The 20,516-nt window shown below is 42.1% G+C and overlaps 2 protein-coding genes across 4 annotated transcripts in view; one reads left to right on the forward strand and one right to left on the reverse strand.

Annotated features, from left to right (window-relative positions):
* LOC105833922 (MOXD1 homolog 2) overlaps positions 1-20,516 on the forward strand; it is a 208,581-nt gene that overhangs the window by 137,614 nt on the left and 50,451 nt on the right. The window contains exon 3 of the mRNA XM_012676033.3: positions 15,379-15,528. Coding sequence (XP_012531487.1) covers positions 15,379-15,528 — 150 coding nt within the window. The remainder of the gene's footprint in view (positions 1-15,378; positions 15,529-20,516) is intronic.
* The window catches only part of LOC118647253, a 164,650-nt gene continuing 144,274 nt past the window's right edge, over positions 141-20,516 (reverse strand). For 2 of the 3 annotated variants that reach the window (XM_036291758.1, XM_036291761.1), the window contains one exon: positions 141-11,175. In XM_036291758.1, the coding sequence (XP_036147651.1) occupies positions 1,606-2,568 (963 nt within the window). In that variant the 5' untranslated portion in view covers positions 2,569-11,175 and the 3' untranslated portion in view covers positions 141-1,605. Of the gene's footprint in view, positions 11,176-18,081; positions 18,295-20,516 lie in introns of all 3 variants that reach the window. The other variant, XM_036291759.1, reaches the window with a different exon arrangement.

The following is a 20,516-nucleotide window of genomic DNA, read 5'->3' on the forward strand; positions in this document are numbered from 1 at the left end:
CATAATTATATTTGAATTTTAGAAGTTGGGAATAAAAAAAAAACATGAAAATTGAAATAAAAGAGCAGTCGAACGAATGTAATATTGAAATATTACATATTGCTCTGTACAGATTTCTTAAAATATATATATTTATTTTATTTTTCATTATAATTGGCGATATACGTAAGAAATTTTCAAAATATTACTTAATAAATTAATTACTATTAATAAACACGATGAAATAGTTAAACGAGATTCTCACGAGGCGACTCACCAAGATGACGAATAAAAACAACTCCATGAATAACAATTCTCGGAACGAGAGTGCGACAACGTCTAACCAACTCGACGAATAAAAATATCCGACCTGTTCTACGAATTATGCTACATTAGGTAGAACAGTTGTCACAGTAAACCGTGCTGTTGCGAGCTATTTAAACCGCAGGGAGGAGCCGGAGATTAATCTTATTTCTGGTCTGCCACGGCGAGCATAAGTCCCTTAATCCGACGGACGCACCGCCGCCGTCGGTTCACGGCAAGGATCACGGGGAACCAGGGGGATGTGGAGGGACGATAGAAAGGGGGGAAGAGGAAGACACGGCGCGATGGGGAGGTACGAAATCAACGGTGGTCTCTCCTACTTCCCGCTTTTATGTCCCAGGATATATACGTCCTGCCATGAGAAGGCGTCAACGCACGTCGCCGCGGCTACGACGCGCGACTCACCGGCGAGTGTCAAAAGGGAGAGAGAGAGAGAGGAGTGCGGCGCGTCATAAAAAAAGCGGTGAAATCCGAGAGGTTCGTCGAGGATTACGGCCGGTCCGGGGATGGAGATCACGTCGCGCGATAGCTCACAACGATACGATCGTCCGGCGACGAATGGGATTGAAACATTTGTTGCGATCGCTCCTAAAAGGTAGACCACCGTCCACGGATCGATTAACTTTCAGTCCGTTGTTCTGTCTCATAGTAAATCAAGAAAGAGAGAGAGGAACCAAGGTGTTGGACGAGGCGGTGTGAGAAACATACAGGCTGGACGCGTCTCGTGGAGTCTACTGTATATTATTATTTTCACGCAACTCTCTCTTTGCCCGTTGTGGTTGCATTTGTTACATTTGCGTAACGTGAGATGCCTGCACGATCGACATTTCAGAAAGAAATGAGACGGCAGCGAACGTCAGCAGGCGAGACCGATCTGCCAGCTTGTAGGTAAACAGAGCTCACTTGACCACGTCGATTATCCCACCCTGGCAATTTCGCGTCCCCCGTCCGGCTTGTAACTTCTGTTTGCCTGCTGCACCACTTCGTCTCGCGATACTCCGCTTGCTTTTTTTTTTGCGTTACGTCGAAACCATCTCGAGAATGAAGTCGAGATGACGAAGAAGTCGAGAAAGAAAACAGGCAGATTTACTTGCGATGAATTACGAGGGGTCCTCCCGGGAGAACGAGGCCGTGTTTGTATTTTATTTGGTCTGGCCGGAGTCGCTGCATCCGTCGATGCAATTTGAGGCCGAGGTGCCCGGCCCGGAGGAGGCCTGGGGCCTGATACGGCCTCGCGTCGCAGCAGGCAAATAAAAGTGTTCCGTCGAAGGACGTTCTCCGATGTCACTTCGAAGATAAATATTAGCAGCGGCGGACCCCCTGGGCTACGAGCCGCTCCGGCTCAGTTGGCCGTGAAAATGCGAACGGCGACGCGAGAAGGCGGATGCGATACGGCGTCGCGATACTCTCGTAAGAGTGTAATTCGAAGTAGATGTGACGGCGGAAAATATATAGGCATGCAGAGGAGTCTCGGGGGGAAAAAGGTACAAGGCTGCAATTTAGGCGGCGCAATGGGAAATGTAATAATCCAAAGAAGAACTCGCGAAGAAGTTCCCGGAAATGGATAATAAGATACGCGATGTTAGTGAGTTCATAATTTCTATTCATGACTCCAAGTGATTTACAACGCATTTCCATCTCCTTTGTAATCCCGAGCAGGCAACTTTGGACCGAAGGGATTAATAATATCTCGTCGACATTTAACGTGTGGCCACACACACACACATACACACACATACACACTCGTGCGCGGCGCACAATGAGGGCCCTCCGAATGTCCCTTCGAATACGATTTAAGCCACGGCCAAAGAGAGAAAACAATCGGCGATTGGGATCGAGTCGAGTCGAGCTCGGACTCACAAAGAGCAATGCGATTCGACTAGCGAGCGGTAGCTCGAGATTTCGAGCACGGAAGGGGGAAGGGTGGGACCCATCGGGTAGCGAGATGCCGTCGGAAGGGCGAGTTAAGGGCCCCCTAGCTCGCCGCGACGAAGGAAGGAAGGAACGAAGGGGAAAGGGGGGAAGAGATACGAGGGCAGTGGAAAGAGCAGGGGAAGAGAGATGAGACCCGTTATGGAAATGAGAGGGCCACCAGACAATGCCTCTCTGGGGCCCGGCCGGGCCCTTGAATCCATAATCTGCCGCGCGGCTATATGACTGCGCACAATGATCCAAATATGTTTTCTGTGTAACAAAACGCTCCCGTAAATGTTTATCATCAATTTCAATATTATCTGATGCGGGTGGCGCTCGCCGCAGGGGCATCGGGCATCTTCGCCAGGGACGTAGGCGCGCCAGAGGGTGAGGAGGAGGAGACGGCTCCCGGATTTTTCATCGCCTACCGCAGGCACGCTGTGTTACGATCGCTTTATGAGTGCACTACTTAATTCGTATGGCCATGGCTCGTGTCGTTACGACGTTGTTGCGATACCGGTTTCGGAATAAAATCGTATCTGCCGAGCACCGGCGGAGCCGGATGACGAATGGTTCCCGGGCTTTTTGCTACCTACCAGAGTTGCTTGAGTTTAAAAGGGTATCGATACTTTTGCCGCTTCCATGTTGAAATACCGTGCAAGACAGCGATACGAATTTATAATTGCCTTAAAACATGATACTTGTCTCGAAGAAATCGATAGTTTTTAAAGCAATACTCATGATAATGAAGAAAAAACGAGGTTTCGCAGCTATAAATACTAACTTATTGCATATATAATATACGTTTATTGTATATAAAAACAGAAAAGATCTAAACTACCATTGGTGTTGAATTCATTAACGGCAGTGTATATAAAATGAACCGAAACTGCTTTTTGTACGTTTTGCAGAATAATCGAATTCTAATATTCTGCTTATTTTCTGCATACGCGGGCTAATATTATGTCGAAAGTAATCGTGTATACACATACTAACCATAAGTATAATGCAAAATGGCATTCTCGTTTAGTTTCTTTTCGCCAGTTTCATATTTCGATTATTATAGTTTCGAACGCATGTCCATGCGATATCCAATATCGATATAGACCGCGGATTAAAATGAGACGAAAAAAAGCGACATCGGATCGCTGGAATTAAAAAGTTGAAGGAGCTGAGTCGACTCGCTCTAATTCACATTCGTAGCTTCCCTTCAACTGGCGAAATAAATGGGGGAACTCCTCATCGATGTTATCGAATGAAGCTTCGGAGTGACAGGTAGATAGATAAACGATTTATTACGTTCTGGACCGGTGCACGTAAAAACAATACAGATGCAAAATTAACTGATAGTGTTGTAAATATATTTTTTCTCTTTAAAAACATTTTCAACAAATATTTTATCTATACTTCTCACACGAATATCGACCAATAATTCCTTTAAATAGTCAGGAAAAAAATTTATATCTTGAGTTTGTAATAAACGAGAATATTCATGTGCATAAAACAGAAACATTTTTTTATATATTATTCATATATTACTTAAACGAAAGGTCCTATGCAAAGATTATTGAAAGCTATACGATAATTAATGTTTTCTACAAAAATTAAATGCAAGTTTTAAAGTATACTTCAAAAAATGTTTTTAATGCTCAAAAATAAAAATACCTTATAACAAATGTTGGTTATTACGAATATTAGCGCCATTGTATAATTGCGAGCTATTAAATTATAAGTTCCACAAGTAATTGATTTTTCACCTATAATAATGGAGATATTACGAGTGGTCATAATACCTACGAGGAATGTAATGCCACCTTCGCCTCTACTAATAACAGTATACATTTATGGTATTCGATGTCGCATTGATACTCCATAAGCATCTCCGGTCACGAAGCAAGGCATGAAGCAGCGTAGGTAAGGACGAAACGAGATTAACGGTCCATACACAAAGCGGGAATCCCGTGCTGAGAGTCGTCCTCTTTCGTCGCTAGATGCGGAACGCGATATCGCCGCTCGCTGGAACAATTTGTGGACCGACCGTGGAGTAACGAGAGGCTTCTTTTTCTCTCTCTCTCTCTCTCTCTCTCTTTCTCTCTCTCTCTTTCTGGCCAGCTGCTCTATCGGCGAAACTGCCACGAATGTCACGATAGTCTCTCTCCCGTAAAACTCCAGCCTTTTGATTATCTCACGGATGCGTGCTGCGAATTTTAATGCGCGCAAAGTCGACGGGAGACGACAGCGCAGAAGCTACGCACGGCAGAAACTCCGGCGAATCAATTAATCTTCCTTTTCTATTTATCGTTTCGCGTACCAACCTTGCGTACCGAGGTTTTACGCCGAGTGCTTTTTTGCAGACTTGTATTTCGAAAGACTGTGCATGGAGCTACGTCTCTCTCTCTCTCTCCTTTTTTTTTTTTTATTAAGAATAACAAGCGTTTCAGAGTTGAAGACGAGAACTGGGGCTGCTGTCATTTCTTAATTACCGCCGTAGCGCGACATTCATACAAGAATATTTTGCATACATATTTTCTTACATTTTCCTTTTCTGCATTTGAGCTTGTACTTGACAAATATCCATGAATATAATAAAATTCTTTTTTTTATCTTATTAAAAGCGAAATCGCGCGTTTTGTTGAAGACATTAATTAAATGCAGTCTAGTAGAAACTTAATAATCGAACCGTTCTCTTCAAAAGCGACATAATCAAATAAAATGATCAGAATCTCTCTCTTGCTCTGGAATTAATAAATCTTCGTCCCGTGGTCAAACCCAACGCGCGTTTGAAACTCTGATTTAACGTGATTCTATTATCTTAATTCCTAAAAGGGATCTGCTGAGTGCGCCATGCGTTTCACGTGCGTCTCCGCTAAAGCTGCGTCGAGTCGTTAACGTGACGGAGCACGTGGTGCGCCGGCTACGTGGTGCAAAAAAGAATGGAGTCACGGAGGAGAGTAAGCATTACGGTTCGGAGCGCTCTCAGAATGGCGCTCAGAAGAGGCAGGGGTGAAAAAAGCAAAAGGAGAGGGAGGGGGGGGCAGGAGCGGACCAGAATGACGGACGTTTCGCATTGCCGCGATAATATCCCCGGTGTCTCGTGATTAATGCAGGCGCGCGGTGGAAAAGGGCGGGGGCGTTGCAAGCTCGGAGCCGAGGATCGACTCGCGATCCAGAAAAAGCGGCTGCACGGGGCGGGAAGAATAATGGCGTCGCGCGCTGATGACTTCTTTCGAGGCGAGCCGCGGCACCGGCGTCGCGACGAACGGGCTCTTTCTCTCTCTCTCTTTCCCTCCCTCTTTCTTGGTTTCTCTCTCTTCTATTCTTCCTCGTGCGAAAATCGGGCACGACGCGACGCGAGCGTGGAAAGCGCCATATTATATGTTCGGGATTGGACGCAGATTGGACGGAGGTCGGAATTGAGCATCGGCATTTGGCACTGTCTTTCGGACGCTGCATTTTCATCTTTCCCCGAGGAAGACTGGAGAACAGCATTCTCTAAAAATTGGTCGATGGCAAGATGATATGTATACCTTTCGAACCGTCAGGCTTGCCATGTTCTCTCTAGGAAGCAGATTTATCACTTCGCTATTCACTGCATATTTTTTACCTTCACAATTACGTAAAATATAAAATTGCATAATATTTTTATTAATCTGCTGTAATTCAATGCAGAATTGTGGCGAAATTTTCGTGAATGAACGGCATGATCGGAAATCATTTTATGATGAAGGTACTTTTCAATATCGCTGTATGCTGCGTAATACGGTTTCCGCTAGCGAGGATGGTTTCGCGTGCAAGCTTTGGCTGAATGCACTTTGCAACCGCGAAGCGTGATGCGGTTTACCGAGTGCGCAGTACCGATGAATCAACGCCACCCCGAATCAGCTGTAGGACGGAAGATAAAACCTGTCGCAATGTACATACGTTGGTTTCACGCGGTAGCGCCGCTTTTATCAACGTTTTTATTTTTATCAGTTATTTTTTTTTATCAACGTGAATCTTTTAAAGTCACACGTTCCGATTCGCGAAACTCTGGAAAGCGCGCCACGTGCAGATTCGAAGTCACGTGCCATTGGTGATCGCGTATTTCGTCGCGATATTTCCACGTGCAATGCATCTGCAACGATTAAACTACATCTGTCGAGAAACAGGTTCTTTTTTTTACAAGTTGATTTCCAAGATCTCAATGAGAGGATGATTAATATTCGCATTCATTTCACAGAATCATTAATCGTTTTTCATATAAATATGTGAAATATACTATTAATTTAATTATCAGAATACATCGAATTACTCATGAGTCTTTTAATGCAATTGGATTTAATAAAACAATTTAATAAAATAATAGGATTTAATAAAACAATTTAATAAAAAAAAAAAATTTATACAATGCATGACAGGTGAGAAAAATGAGAAGTTGATCAGAATGGTCGAGCATTCTAATAAATGGCGAGTTACATTTTCATGCGCGAATATTTGAATGAAATTCGCCGCCATGCGCTTCTTGATATTCATGAAATTTTCTGCTTATCTCGCGTATCAGTAATTGTTTTCGTTTGCTGGAACGGTCTAAAGCCGCTGGAGTTCCGAAGGCAACGTGGCTCTCTTCTTGAATAAAATATTTATTCTAAATGTGTATCGCGTCGATCTTCCGCCTGCGCGTCGACTATATCTTCTTCTTCTTCGAGATTTATGTTAATTTCAAAACGGTCCGAAATGCTGGTGTATCGCTATATTAAAAAAAAAAAAGCTTCGATTTACATAATTTGCGATATAAGCGAACGTGCGTACATCGACGAAACCGGCTTTTGGTAGCCTTTATTCCCGTTTGCGACTTTGTCATCAAAATTCATTTGAAATATCTCGCGGCGGGCTCGCGAGCTTCGCGGATTATCTCCTCAAATGCTCGAATCACGATTATCTCTTTGGAAGCCGTAAGTCATTGACGCGCGAGAGAAGTCCGTGCGGAGAGCGAGAGAAAAAGAGAGCAGAGAGGGAGGACTATTTGCACATCACTCAAAGGAGTTGGCGGCGCATCGGGATCTTCCAATCCTTTCGCCGTCCGCAGCCTCACGCCGTGAAAAGCAATTTACACTGCCCTCCGGACTTCGAATTACTTTTGAATGCTGAAGAGGCGCACTCTTTCTCGCCGTCAACTGCCGCGATAATGAAATCCCAAGCGATTTTCGAGCGCGACTGTTTGCGCTAACAAGATGCGACCAATTTCCTTTTGGCCAAAGGAAAAAAAAAATTTTTTTTTTTCCCGTCAAGTATTGTGCTTACTTATCATACGGAGCACTTTCGTCGGACAACGGGCGCGGAGCAGGAAAAGGGAACAAAAGGACTTGAATAAATAAGGAACGAATATCGATGAAATTTTGCAATAATCAATAAATGTAACGCAAAGTTCGCGATTATTAATATTTGACATCGATAATATGCTACTTCGATAACAGAGAGAGCTCATTTGTATTGATTTTCAATAAGCTTCAAAAAGTTGATATCTCTTCACAAATGAAGATTATTTTATACAAATGCGTATCGGATATGCATATCGATTTTCTGCCACGGTATTCGCGATCTAATTATGATTGTTACGTACTGGACACAATAGACCGTGTCCCGTCCTCGCGTGTGCAATCAAACAGCAAACGACGATCAGGTGGTTTACTTATCCGCACGAGAGATTTTCAAGAAAATTTATTTTACTCCCGGACTGGTCATTATTTGTCATTAGAAGCTGTCACTGAATGGCGAATTGGAGCGCTCGTAATTGGTATAATTCCTTTAACATGTTTAGGATCGGATAATCACCGCGACACACGGTATGGCATAACCATGAGAAGGCAGCACGAAAGATTGGAGATCGATTATGAGACCCGGGGCTCGTGTGCTTGCACGTTTCGTGCTTTCCTGTTAAATATAATCCCGTCACTCTGCATTTTAAGCTGCACTTAAGCTCGTTTTACGTTTAATAGTCTCCGTACTTTTGTGTATTTTCAATTATTGAAATAATAAACGCTAGATTTGTATCGAACAACGTCTTGTTTTGTCTAAGCATATCTTGATGATAATTTTTTAAGTAACTTAGCTGAATGAAAAAAAATTTTAGTTTTCATATGGAAAAATGAATAATAATAAGTTCGTTTAGCTTCATGAGTGGAATCCTTGTGTAATTAGAAAAGAGGACAAAATTGTTGGAAATATTAATAAACTGGCAGTAAATCATTTAACGTGGATAATTATTTAAATTAAAATGCTGTACGCTGCACGCGCGCACGTGTGTGTCTATGTGTATAAATTATGGTGTTACAACTCATTCTTTTTCACTGTAAGCGATTCACGCGACGTGATCATTAATCGCGTGTAGGGATATGTAATTCGCTTTTAGGCTCGTGCCGTTCGCACGTTCGAGGAACCGTTTGATCGGCACAACGGGACGCTTCAGCATCGACGACGTCGCGACGGAGTATTAATGCGCGCGGTGAATTGGGTCGGCATAATTGCTATAATTGTCCGGCATGCGGAATCGGTTACTGAATGCCTACATACGTGCGTGCATTGGCCCGTGTGGAATAGAACACGCGTCTCCCCCTCCTTTCTCCCACGCTATATCTCTCTCTCTCTCTCTCTCACACTCTCTTTCCCCTCCCGCCCTCCCCTCTTCACCCCTCTAGTGCATTGATTGCGCGTTCGCGTGGTGCGCTCGATAGAACGGAAAGACAGACATTCGCGGAACAAAGCTCCCAGTATGCACAAAGCGACGTAATTGGTTGCCGATAATGCCTGTTGATGTCACTGATGTTTCACGATTACGGACTAATCCGATCGTATGAATATCAATAGCCGATATCATAAAGCATAGCTAGCCGGCATTATTATTATATTATTATCCTTATTTCATGTATTTATACATAAAATCGTTTCGCGCCGAGTAACTACCGTATATGAGGAATATGAAAACAAAATTAATTTCATACGGCCATTGTGCGCCGCTGAATGCAACCAGGTTATTAAAACTCTCATATTACAAGGAAAAGAACTGTCGGTATATTAGTTTCATTTTTCATTCAACAGCAACAATGGAATTGTGACATCACATAGGTCGCGCTAATTTTTAATTTAGTAGCCTTTCGTCTTTATTGAATTGAGAGAAAAACGACAAACGAAATTCTGAATTTCATTCGTTCAAAAGTGCAGTTTCGCAACTTGCGAGGATAATGCATCTGTTGACAAATTTGGAAATTACTTTTCTTCAATAGCCTCGTTATAGGAAGTGGCGCATGAAATATAGTATGGATTGGGGAAGATCATCAGTGCGATGAGAGAGGAAGGATGCAATCGCTGTCCACCATTTCCGCCACGACTGAAAATTCGCGTTCCACGTCTACGTCCAGCGCGAAATGGAGAACCGTACATCGCGCGAGTTTACTGTCGTACGTGTCCCGATTTCTTTTTATCGTACCGTCGACCGCGGATTCGCGCCGTGACGAACGTGTACGAAGTTCAATCGCGAGTAACAGGCAATTTCGGGCGATGTAACCAGTCCGAGAGTTTATCCGCCCCAATTGCGTTGGTTGCTCGCGAAGGAAACATATAACGTATAAATAACAGAATCAAGGAAAGAAAAATCGAAAGCATCTCGAAAACGTACTCCGTGGATGCCTTTAATTAAAGACAAACCCCCACAGCATGACACATTAATTAATTAATATTAAAAATATATTGCAATATGCAGTTATACAACGAGATTCTAAAATTTAACATTGCTCAGAAAAGAAAGAGAGCATGGATATAAATGGTTTATTATTAATTGTGCATGAAGATTTTATTTGCATGAAATTCAAGTCGACATGGTTACATTTTTTTATGAAGAGACTTTTCGAAATGTGGACAATCTGTCACAAATAAAAATATTTAGGGTCTATAAAGATTTTATGTTTTTGTATTGTACAAAAATGATGACATTCGCGCGATTTTCGATGAAAGAGAAGAAAGAGTCAGAATATTCTTGTGGAAGTGCGAGAGTGTCGACAAAGGGATAAAAATGCAGAAAAGGCTGTGCGGTTTGACAGACTTCTCGGACTTCTCGATTACTCATGTCTCGGAAAGGCGGAAGAAGATGCGCCGAGGGAAAAAATATATTCTCCGCTTCCGACGGCGGGGCGGAAATTGAAGAAGTTATGCGCGGCAGACGGGTCCGCAAATTATTTATTACTCTATCGTTTCGCGCGAACTCCCGCGCGAATCGCGATGCGACGCGCCGATGGGACGAGGTGAGACGAGACGAGACGTTCTTCTTGTGTAATTTTTCACGGCGCGATCGATGGTAACGCGATCCGCGGTTCCGGTAGACGATGTCGCAGGAATTTTTCCTCCATGAGGAAATTCCATTCGTGCGCGAACTTCGGAATTCCGCAATAATGAAAAGCGAGACGAAATTTAAGGCATCGTTGCACGTAATTATAATGGAACGATGTCATATTTTTATTTAGAAAAAAAAAGTCGATGTCTCGTGTATATATTTATTTTCTTTTTTACGTTATAATGATGATAGTACAATACTCTGCAAAAATACTCCGTCGCCATTGTAAAAATCTCACAATATGCCATCGTCCTTTTCGATCTGTCAATTTTCTCGAGATAAAATACATTTCTCCGCTGCATCTTATCACGACGTTTTATGGCTCGATGTCTCAGTTGCGAGACACGAAAGGCATTTAAGTACGAACACATGTGTACTTGCTTTCAATTTTTCATCAGAACGTCGAACTTGGAAGCAATACCGGCTCGCCTAAGGTTCAAAGCCTTGTCGTCTCGCCGCGCCGGTAAAGCCCTTTCTCGCGCAAGAATTCGAATCCTTCGTCAGAGAGACGGTCCTCTTACCTTTGAGTAACCGCATACCGTCCGCAGGCAATTGCACAACGAAAAAAACTTGCGAGACACACGGCCATAAGCCATCTGAAAATACAAATGAATTATATAGTCATAAAAATATTGTCGCATACTAATGGTAAAGTCTATTGAGGTTTCTAGTTTTTTATTTAAATCTAAATTTTATTTTTGCTTTTGTAAAAAAAATTAATCTTAATGTTTCATAGAATTTATGAATATGCAATAACGTTGTAAAATTTAAAGCTAAAGAAAGTGATTATTCACTGTTGGTTTGTTTAACATGTTACTTGTGTTATTATTGATTGTTAGTATTTTTTTTTCTTTCTTAAAATCAACGATATTCACAAATTTAAGTTTCAATATCCGAAAAATCAATTCAAATCACGTATCGAGAATAATATTTTCATTTTTGATAAACAAATATTATTCGCCGAGAATCTTTTTAATTATTTACGTGTATACTGACGATGCATTTTACAATTCAGCTTTCTGCCCACAAAAATTCAAGATGCACATTCATCGTATACATAATACTTTAGTCTCAGTCTACTTTTCACTCAATTTCTCACCTTTCTTTCTACCGAGTTATTTTCACGCGTTCGCCTTTCTGAAGCTAACGCGAGTCGACGCGAGCCCCCCGGTTCCTATTCTCTCTCCCTTCGCATATCTTGACGTCCGCAAAGACGACGTGACGCGGCCCAGGTGAGAACATCAGCCAGGGAAAAAGAAACAGGCGAAGGATAAGGGACAAGGATGTGAAGGGTGTCCGGTGCCGGGGTAGAGCGACATAACACGCGTGACTCGTCGGGAATCACGCAGCACGCGCAGGTACGCGGCTCGCGGCTAAATGAAATTTTAATAAAGCCGCGCCGAGGGACGAGAACCGGCGCGAGGTGGAGGGAACGGATCCTCACAATGGAACAATGGCTGCGAAATCGTCCGAAGGCGTCGGCGCGCTTCTTCCGAAGCCGAGCAGCCGCGCCGCGATAATTATATCGAGGCGGCGGCGGCACGGAATCTCGCCAGAAAAACTTGTCTTCGGGCCCTTAAGGGGCCCGTGGAGTCACCCAGGAACGCCGCTCGCAGTCGCCTAACTAAAGGCGAATTTACACGGTTCGCTCCCGATGATTACCCCGGATGAATCATCCAAAATAAATTGGATGAACGCGTTTTTGTTCGGATGTATCGCGCTAAAAGTGGGCTACCCGATTCGCGGCCGATCCGACGCGGGCGTTCGTTGCTTCTTAAAAACCTCCACGTGAGAAAGAACGAGACGAGACGCCGCGTGGACTCCTCCCGTGCACCAGCCTGGTACAATAACTCAATTATATATCGGCTTTATAAAGAGTAAACATACTATTTATACAGACGTACGGACGCGTCAAGTTATAGCTGCACCTCTCAACTATAAACTCCCGGTTCACGACGACTGTAAGCCGTCGGCGTTTTCTAAACTCTCAGCCCTGAGTTGTCAACTTTCAACTTTCGATATTCATCTTGCGTCTCATAATCCACAATTTCTCACTTTGAACGCTCGCGATTTGTATTATTATTGCATGTGATCAGCCAAAATGGCAATATAAAGAGAATTAATCGTAAAACTGTCACGTCGCGCGTAACACGGACCCGTGTCACTAATTGCCTCTACCAATCGAATCAGACAAAAAGTGGAATGAAATCCCACAGCTTTATTTTACATTATTGAGCCTGGATAAATGACCCTGGCCAACAACCAACTGCTTTTTTTTCATCACTCAACATTTTTTGTTTAAGTAACGGTATGTGATTTTTATTTTGCTTTCACTTTTCAAACGATTTTGATCGACATCGTCAAGAATCCACGTATAAAATCGCCTTAACTTTTGCCTTCGTTCGCGCCCTTTGTCTCCCTTGCGACAGAGGAGCGCGCAGTCGTCTCGGTTCGACGATCGTCATCGCGAACGAGAAACTCGATCGGCGAGGGAAAAGGGCGAGGCAGGCGCGACGCCGCTAGTTTTTGTCGACAACGGCCGTTTCTTTGTAAGACGATAGAATGGCATTCTAATATCGGCATCGCGCAAGAAATCGGTGCGCGCGCGCAATAAAAAGACCGATGGTATTCGGAACAAAAGCTACCGAGCGTTAGATAATTAGCAAAAATTTTAAGTTACCGCTATGATTATTCAGCATTTTATGGTTATTCAGCGGCTTTATTTTCTTTAATATTAAGAGCATGGAAATAAAATGCCTGAGGCGCGTAAATCGAATCCAAATGGAAACAAAGATTGCGAATTTACAGGTTAAAAGGAATATAAACGGTTTGTTATAAAATGAAATAAATAAATAAATAATATATAGATCAAGCGTATACAAGTAGCTATACATATGTATGGAAAAATTAAAAAAACAAGATAAAAATATTTACTTGAATATCGAATCTCTCTTTTTCACGAGAATTCGTTATTTCATCGATCATTATCATGAGCCTCGTCGACTTTTTAAGTAAGGTAAAATATTAATTTTACTGTAGTCGATATTACGTGCCTTATCCATTCAATCTCATTATCCGGATTTATGGTACAATGGAGGCGTACAAGTTCTTCATCGCATCCTCCTTGGTTGCGCAAGACTTTTAAAAGTCTTTCTAGAATCTCGAGCGTGTCTTAAACATAATACGCAGCCTCGTAAAATAGCAGCGTATAATAAGCTGGTGAATATTTTCATGCGTTGTGTTGATGGCGTTGCCTTCCGGCTGGCGCTTTTTCCTCGACGGCGCGCGGCGTTTCGTCGTGCCAAGTTCTGCATAAACTTTTGCATTATCCGCAGAAAAGCTTCACATTTGTGTGGATTTCATCCGGCCGGAAAAATTTGCAATCAATGTAATAGATTAAGACAAAGACTAAATGAAATGGTTCGATCGAAAGGATAGAGATCGTAGCTCGAGATAAGTGTTCACAGTGTGCTAAGAGAATAAAAAATGTGCAGCGAATATTTTAGATCGCCGTTGCAATCAGTTTCTGACAAGCTAAGCGGAAAGAAAGAGAAAGGAAATGAATTGAATTTAACGTTATAATTCTAGTAATATACTAATTTGACATGCACGCATGAATTACATCAAACATTTATTGTTAGTTTTACTTGAAATGCCGAGTTAGCGCCCGGCATCGAGCCGAGCCCCTAATACAATGCCGAGTCGTATAACCGATGAAAAGCGAAATGGATTAGCGCGGTGGGGAAAAAAAACACATGGCCGCGTGTCGCCGGCGGGCCGGGTGATAAATTCGCATTTCACGCGAGATCGCAGGAGCGTTGCCAGTTCTTGATGCCGGGGTAACTGTAAATACGAGTGGTCACGCATGGGAAAGCGTTCACCGGTCCCACGGATCGCGTCGTCGTTACGAGGATCGATTATTATTACAAGAGAGTGTATCCAATTTCGCGTCATTCGCGCGGTAAACCGAACTGAGGTGGTGGGCTCGTAAAAGGCTCACGGGCGAACGCGGATTATTATCGTGCAAATTACGGTGCAGGGATCTATTCATTTACGTATGAAGTCGACGGCCAATCGGTCGTTAACTGCTAACGGTAACGAGCCGGCATGGCGTCGCGGATAAATTTGATGAAACGAATAGGACGGGCTAACTACGCCGATGATGACGCGTCTCCGCGCACATCGGTCGACGCCTGTCGATGAGGCGTCTGGCTCGTTAGAGAAAAAGCCAAGGCTGCCTTCTTCACTCGTACACGTCTAGAATTGAAAGATGATGATCCCCCGGCCGCGAGCCTCGATGGGTCGCGTTCGCGTCGTGATTCATTAAGTAACGGTTTAATATCCCGTATGCGACACGTTATCTGATATTAGAATATTCGATGAATATTCGTTGAATAAATGTAAAGCTATATTAATCCATTCGTTATGAAGTTCCAATATTGGAACATCCAATATTGTCGATATTACTTTCGCGGAGCAAAAAAACTTGGAGAATTATTATTGACAGCGTATTTTTATATCTCGTCATTTTGCTCACGTGAAAATACCAAAAGAAATTTTATACACAACGATAAAAAAGAGTCGAGAGCAAATTTTTGTCAGTCTTGCAGAATTTTTTTTTCTATTTCTCTCGACGTGTATACCCTTTTCACTGTGACGACGGTCGATCTCAGCTTTTCGAGAGAGAGGAAAATCTGTACGAGCGGGTGCAACCGAGTACGCGGAGCGTCCCGACGATGCATTATACTTTATGGTCCCGTTGGCGCGGATTTTAACATTAAGTCGACGCTTGTTTCCAGGACCGGCACGTGAAGGATGCCAGCAGAGATCCGCAGATGGATTCGAGCCAGGACTACCGGCTGTTACTGGGTTACGAGAACAAGACGCACACAGTGCTCCGCTTCAGTAGACGATACGACACATGCGACCCGCGGGACCTGAAGATCACGGTAGGTGATGCGATTTATGCAGCTCGAAAGGAGGAGAGCAGGACAATTTCCTGCGGAGTGCACACAAAAGCACGCGAGATTTACTTGGCGCGCTTATCTTGCACTACATTTTTTTTTTACCGAGATAAATGCATTTGTATCTCGCGAAGAAAGATCAATATGAAATTTATTTACAGATGAGAGATAGTTTAAAGAAATTTATTATGAACAGAATATTTTCGTGTCGAGTTATTTTATTAACCTAGATAGATTTAACTTATATTGCAATATAAACGTTTATATTTAACTGGTAAAGGTAAACAGAATTTTGTTTTTAGCATATTTAAAAAAGTAGAATTTTCATTCCCGGTCTTATTTATGTATTTTTTTTTTAACGTTAAAACAGAAAATGTTTTTATCATTCTAATTAATACAAACGTCCGTTAATATAAGCGTAATTTCCTTCTCGTAAACACTTACATTTAGAATTAGCTGAAAAAAATTACACTCACCAGTTTCAAAAGCACAACATGTAAAAATGTTAAATACAAAAAGTATGGTTAATTACTGTATTTAATTATTACGTCCACGGTCGTAAAAATGTTGGGAATGTTTGCGTTTTGGAGCGGGACTTGAATTAAATTCGGCGGCTCGTTATCGCAATTTCCCTGCGCGATATTCCGTACTCATTGTAGGACAGTCCGACCTACTTCTTTATTTCGCCGGTAATTAACTCGGAAATAGATTGCGCGATACAGCGTCCTCGCTGCTCGAAGGTGCTCGGCACGAATTTAACCCGAAGAAAAAGAGATTACGTGAATGTTGCGAATCTGCTTTAATGCCGCGCTACGTGAAATTTGCGGCGACCGACCGAGGCCTTAAAGACTCTAAATTGCCTTCTCGTTATAGCGTTTAGAGCTGCATTCACTAATATCATCGATACGCAATTATATCTATCGATAAATCGCAAAATAAAGCTACGCGCTTTTGAAAGGTCAGAAGAACCAAGTCGGCAAACACGTGACTGATATTTTGTTTTTTCTGTACTTTCTTGAACTTACCGAGCGCACCTTGTAAAATACATTTCCAGGGTGAATAAGAAAAAAGAGCAATAAGATGATATTTGCGATCTGTTCGCTCGACGTGATTAAAAGTGCGCAGTTTTTTGTAAAAAAAAATCATACACCTTTAATTCTTGAGCTTGTGTCTTTGACCATTAAGTAGGATAGCAGATTTTTGGAAAGAAAATTTTATTACTTTGTGCAGTATCGCTTAGAGTGTTACTGCTTTTGCGTTTCGCGTGAATTCGTTCTAGTATGAAATCTCTTTGTATGCTCGATGCTTACAGGAAAGTACAATAAAAATATCGGTTTGTGTAACAGGTGTAGCGTTTATTTCCAGTATACCTAAGGAAAATACGCACATGGTAACTTTTCATATTGCGGAAATTACCTTAATACCGTTGCATTTGGAAATACAAATGTTTGTCATTCTAAAATTTTTCTTTATTGTCCGAAATAGGATGAGGAAAACACAAAAATCCAGTTTTTCAGCTTTTTGCAAAAGTAAATAGAGATAAATAAATAAAAAAACACAATTTACCAAAGTTCTTTTTGGTATATTTTCTATGTAGTTATTTAGAGACATGCTACAGTGTTATTTGAAAGATACATGTTCTTTTTGTTTGATCAGCGCTTTCCTCGAACTGCTTATTAGTTCCTATTATCGACACTTCGTTATCATTTCTACGAAATCTCACGATCGTGCTATCGACCAACACAGCGCTTAACACACAATTGTCGGGGCTCGATTTTCCACCTGATCGTATTATTATCGCGCATCAATTTCGGGCGAGCTCGCTGCGATGCGATCTCATCGTCTGCCCGCGCGTGCATAATTCGCTGCAGCCGCATCGCTATCGAGGTTGCCGCTTGATGCCACGTGGATAAACGCCGTACGTGTTCGTAAATATTCGCTCGCGGTAAATCGAATTCCCCCGTGTTACGTAACGTCAAATTAAACGATATTTTCGGTTAATGGAATTTTCAGCTAATACCGAAGCATCGCACCTTTCCCAATATACCAATTTATTACGAGATCATTTTTCTTAGTTTACGCTGCGCACCATTTATTTCCATATTATGTAGCAGAAAGTAACGAAGTATAATATTAATCTAAATGATTTTAAACACACAGCTAGATCACGGACGTTTTAGTATTTTTGCTTCAAAAAGATTTGATATAAAATCTCTAAATGTCTTAACATATAATGATAAAAATAATTTTAATTGCAAACAACAAACTATTACTTATATCAAAGATTTGGTATAATTGTTTGAAATAATAGCCAATGTGTAAGAGGTTTATTTTTATAAATTCGATATTAAAAAAATGGTAAGATCAGACCGCAAAATTAAATTTTTTAATTAATCCTACATACATTTATTATTATGATTATCGTGTTACTAATTGTTAATATAATAATTCATATTATTATTACAAACACTGCTCTATATGAGTACAAGTACTCCCGATTACAAAGTAAAAGCAACGGAAATTGAGATAATTACAAACCTGAAGCAAACGGGGTCATTGACCAACCACGTTGTTCAGATCGCCAATCTGTGCCAAGACGATTTACTTCCTTGCCCGGGAACGCCTGAGGAATTTCTCGTGGTTGCGATCATCTTAAGTATCGTTTCTCTCCCCGACGGAGAGCCGTCGCCGCGACGATCTCGTCCCCGAATGAGAATGTCCGTCTGGCGGTTGAGTCATCGAAATACTTGGCTGTGAAAATAAAAGCGGACCGCGATTTCATCGCGACGAGAAACGACCGAGTCAGCGGGACCCCTCTCGGCGTTCTTATCTGATTGTGTGACGTATCGATACCCGATATAATATTTTTGCGAGGCGTCGGCGTCTATCCTCGTTCGGGAGATACAATCGTGGGTGCAGCGGGCGAAATTGACTGCGAGGGGATATAACAAGATGCGGTCCCGCAACCCTTGAAATTCTGAAGGGGGGAGGGGGGGGGGGCGAGAGGCAGCGCGGAATAAGTTCAGATTCAATGCAAAACATGAGAGATGATACGAATCACTTGTACATATCACTTTTAAGATAACGTAGATACAGCTTTGTGTATCTTGTTAAACGACGCGCAAGTTTGTATTCGTGCGCTCATCAAACAGCGAGTGGAATGTTTTAAAAACTAGACTTACGGCGCTCTCGATATAATGTTCGTCAGATTGGATTGCGCCACGCGGAACGGAATTACGGGGAAAATATCGTGCAAGAGCTCGCGCACATCCTCGTGTTTGAACCCTTCGATTGGAATATCATATTTTTCCGCCTTCGATATTTCCCTGCGATCTTCATCGACGTAACAGAATACGAAGATGGATGCTTACTTTTTCGACGAGATACACACTGCGACATGTTTGTTCCAGAAATACGTTCGCGAAATGTAGTGTCGTGCCGATGTTATCAAGAATCCCCGGTTCCCCCGTTTACGTCATCGATAGAAATCAAATATTGAGATCGCCTCAGGGAGTTATTACTTCTCGAGTTTCGTCTCTGCGCTCATACTTTATCGCCGCGCTTATCTCGAGTTTCTCGACCCGAATTTAGGACCCGGGGATTTCCACGATCGTACGTAAATCGGCAATTTTTCCGGATCTCCAATTGCGCTGCCAAGTACGCGAACGGTGAACTTTCCACGTCGTTCATTCGCCGAACATGCGTCTAAACGTGATCGTAGCGCCTAGGGGAAGCAATAAGTTTTTTACAGTTCGCAGCCTAATGTATCCTTGCTGATTTGCAATAACTGAATAAATAAATATTTATGTGTAATATTCATATATAATAATAAATGTTTATGTATAATATTTGAACATTAAGTGTATATTACTTAGTGTTAGTACATAGTATTTTTTATTAGCAATAACGTTAATACCTTTTGCAATTAAAGCATTAAATTAAAAGATAATATCATAATTTTCTCTAAAATTTCATTTTCTTATACAATCTTTGGATTTATCACACTGTTGATTTTTATGAAACTATGACACAATGTATCAATGTAATTTTGTCTTTAGTACCGTGACAGTACTTTAAAACAGCGCAATGACGTTTCTACGACCCGCGGAAGGCTCCGCACGACACTACGTGGGAAATAAGAACAATGCCATTGTGCAACTGCGAAGTTGGAATAGCCTCATAAAGGGTTAACTCACCCTCACTGCTCGTAACCCAATTTCGCGCACCTTTCCACCGTAGCGCAGACATAGCTGCACAATTCGCAACAGAAGTTCCCAGGCTACGCGCGAAGCGCGCTCGATCAATTTTTCTAATTCATCCTGCAATATTCCCTAGCTCGGTTTTTTTCGTCAGATTCCCGCACAGTGGAAAATCATACATAGTGAAAATCGTGGAAAAAAAAATTGTCCGTAAAAAGAGTGTATCCAGGGACGAGAGAATCTATTCTCCGACGTAACCGCAGTAGAAAAATATTTAAATTCGCTTGACAGTTTTCGTATAGCTCTGTGCTTATTATGTCAACGGAATCGGGCATTTTTATCCTAGTCATGCAAGCGGATACCTGTCTCCGAGGTAGGATGTTTCGTTTCGCGACGTTGACTTTATTTTTAATGAGACTGTTTTAGAAGCGTGGCTGCCTGAGAACAAATTAATTAACGATATCGGTGGAGCCCGTGTCGCAAACAATGGCGGGGCTGGTTGCGCCGAAGTTACAATGGACCGATGTGTGTTAAGCTGCATCCGCTCGTGATCTCGGTACCGGCCACTTCTGCATACTAACGCAAATGCTATGCTACCCGAAATACACATACACAACAATACATCGGTGTGTCAGGTTTCTACCATGCCACTATGCGAGATGCTTCGCGTCAAACTTTGAGAAATTGCTCGATTTGAGAGATGAATTTTTTCAACGTAAACGAGCGATGTTCGAAGTTTTGACATTAAATATTTTAATGGTAAGAATGTTGATT

Source organism: Monomorium pharaonis, chromosome 9, assembly GCF_013373865.1.
Source record: "Monomorium pharaonis isolate MP-MQ-018 chromosome 9, ASM1337386v2, whole genome shotgun sequence".
In the NCBI taxonomy this organism is placed as follows: Eukaryota; Metazoa; Arthropoda; class Insecta; order Hymenoptera; family Formicidae; genus Monomorium; species Monomorium pharaonis.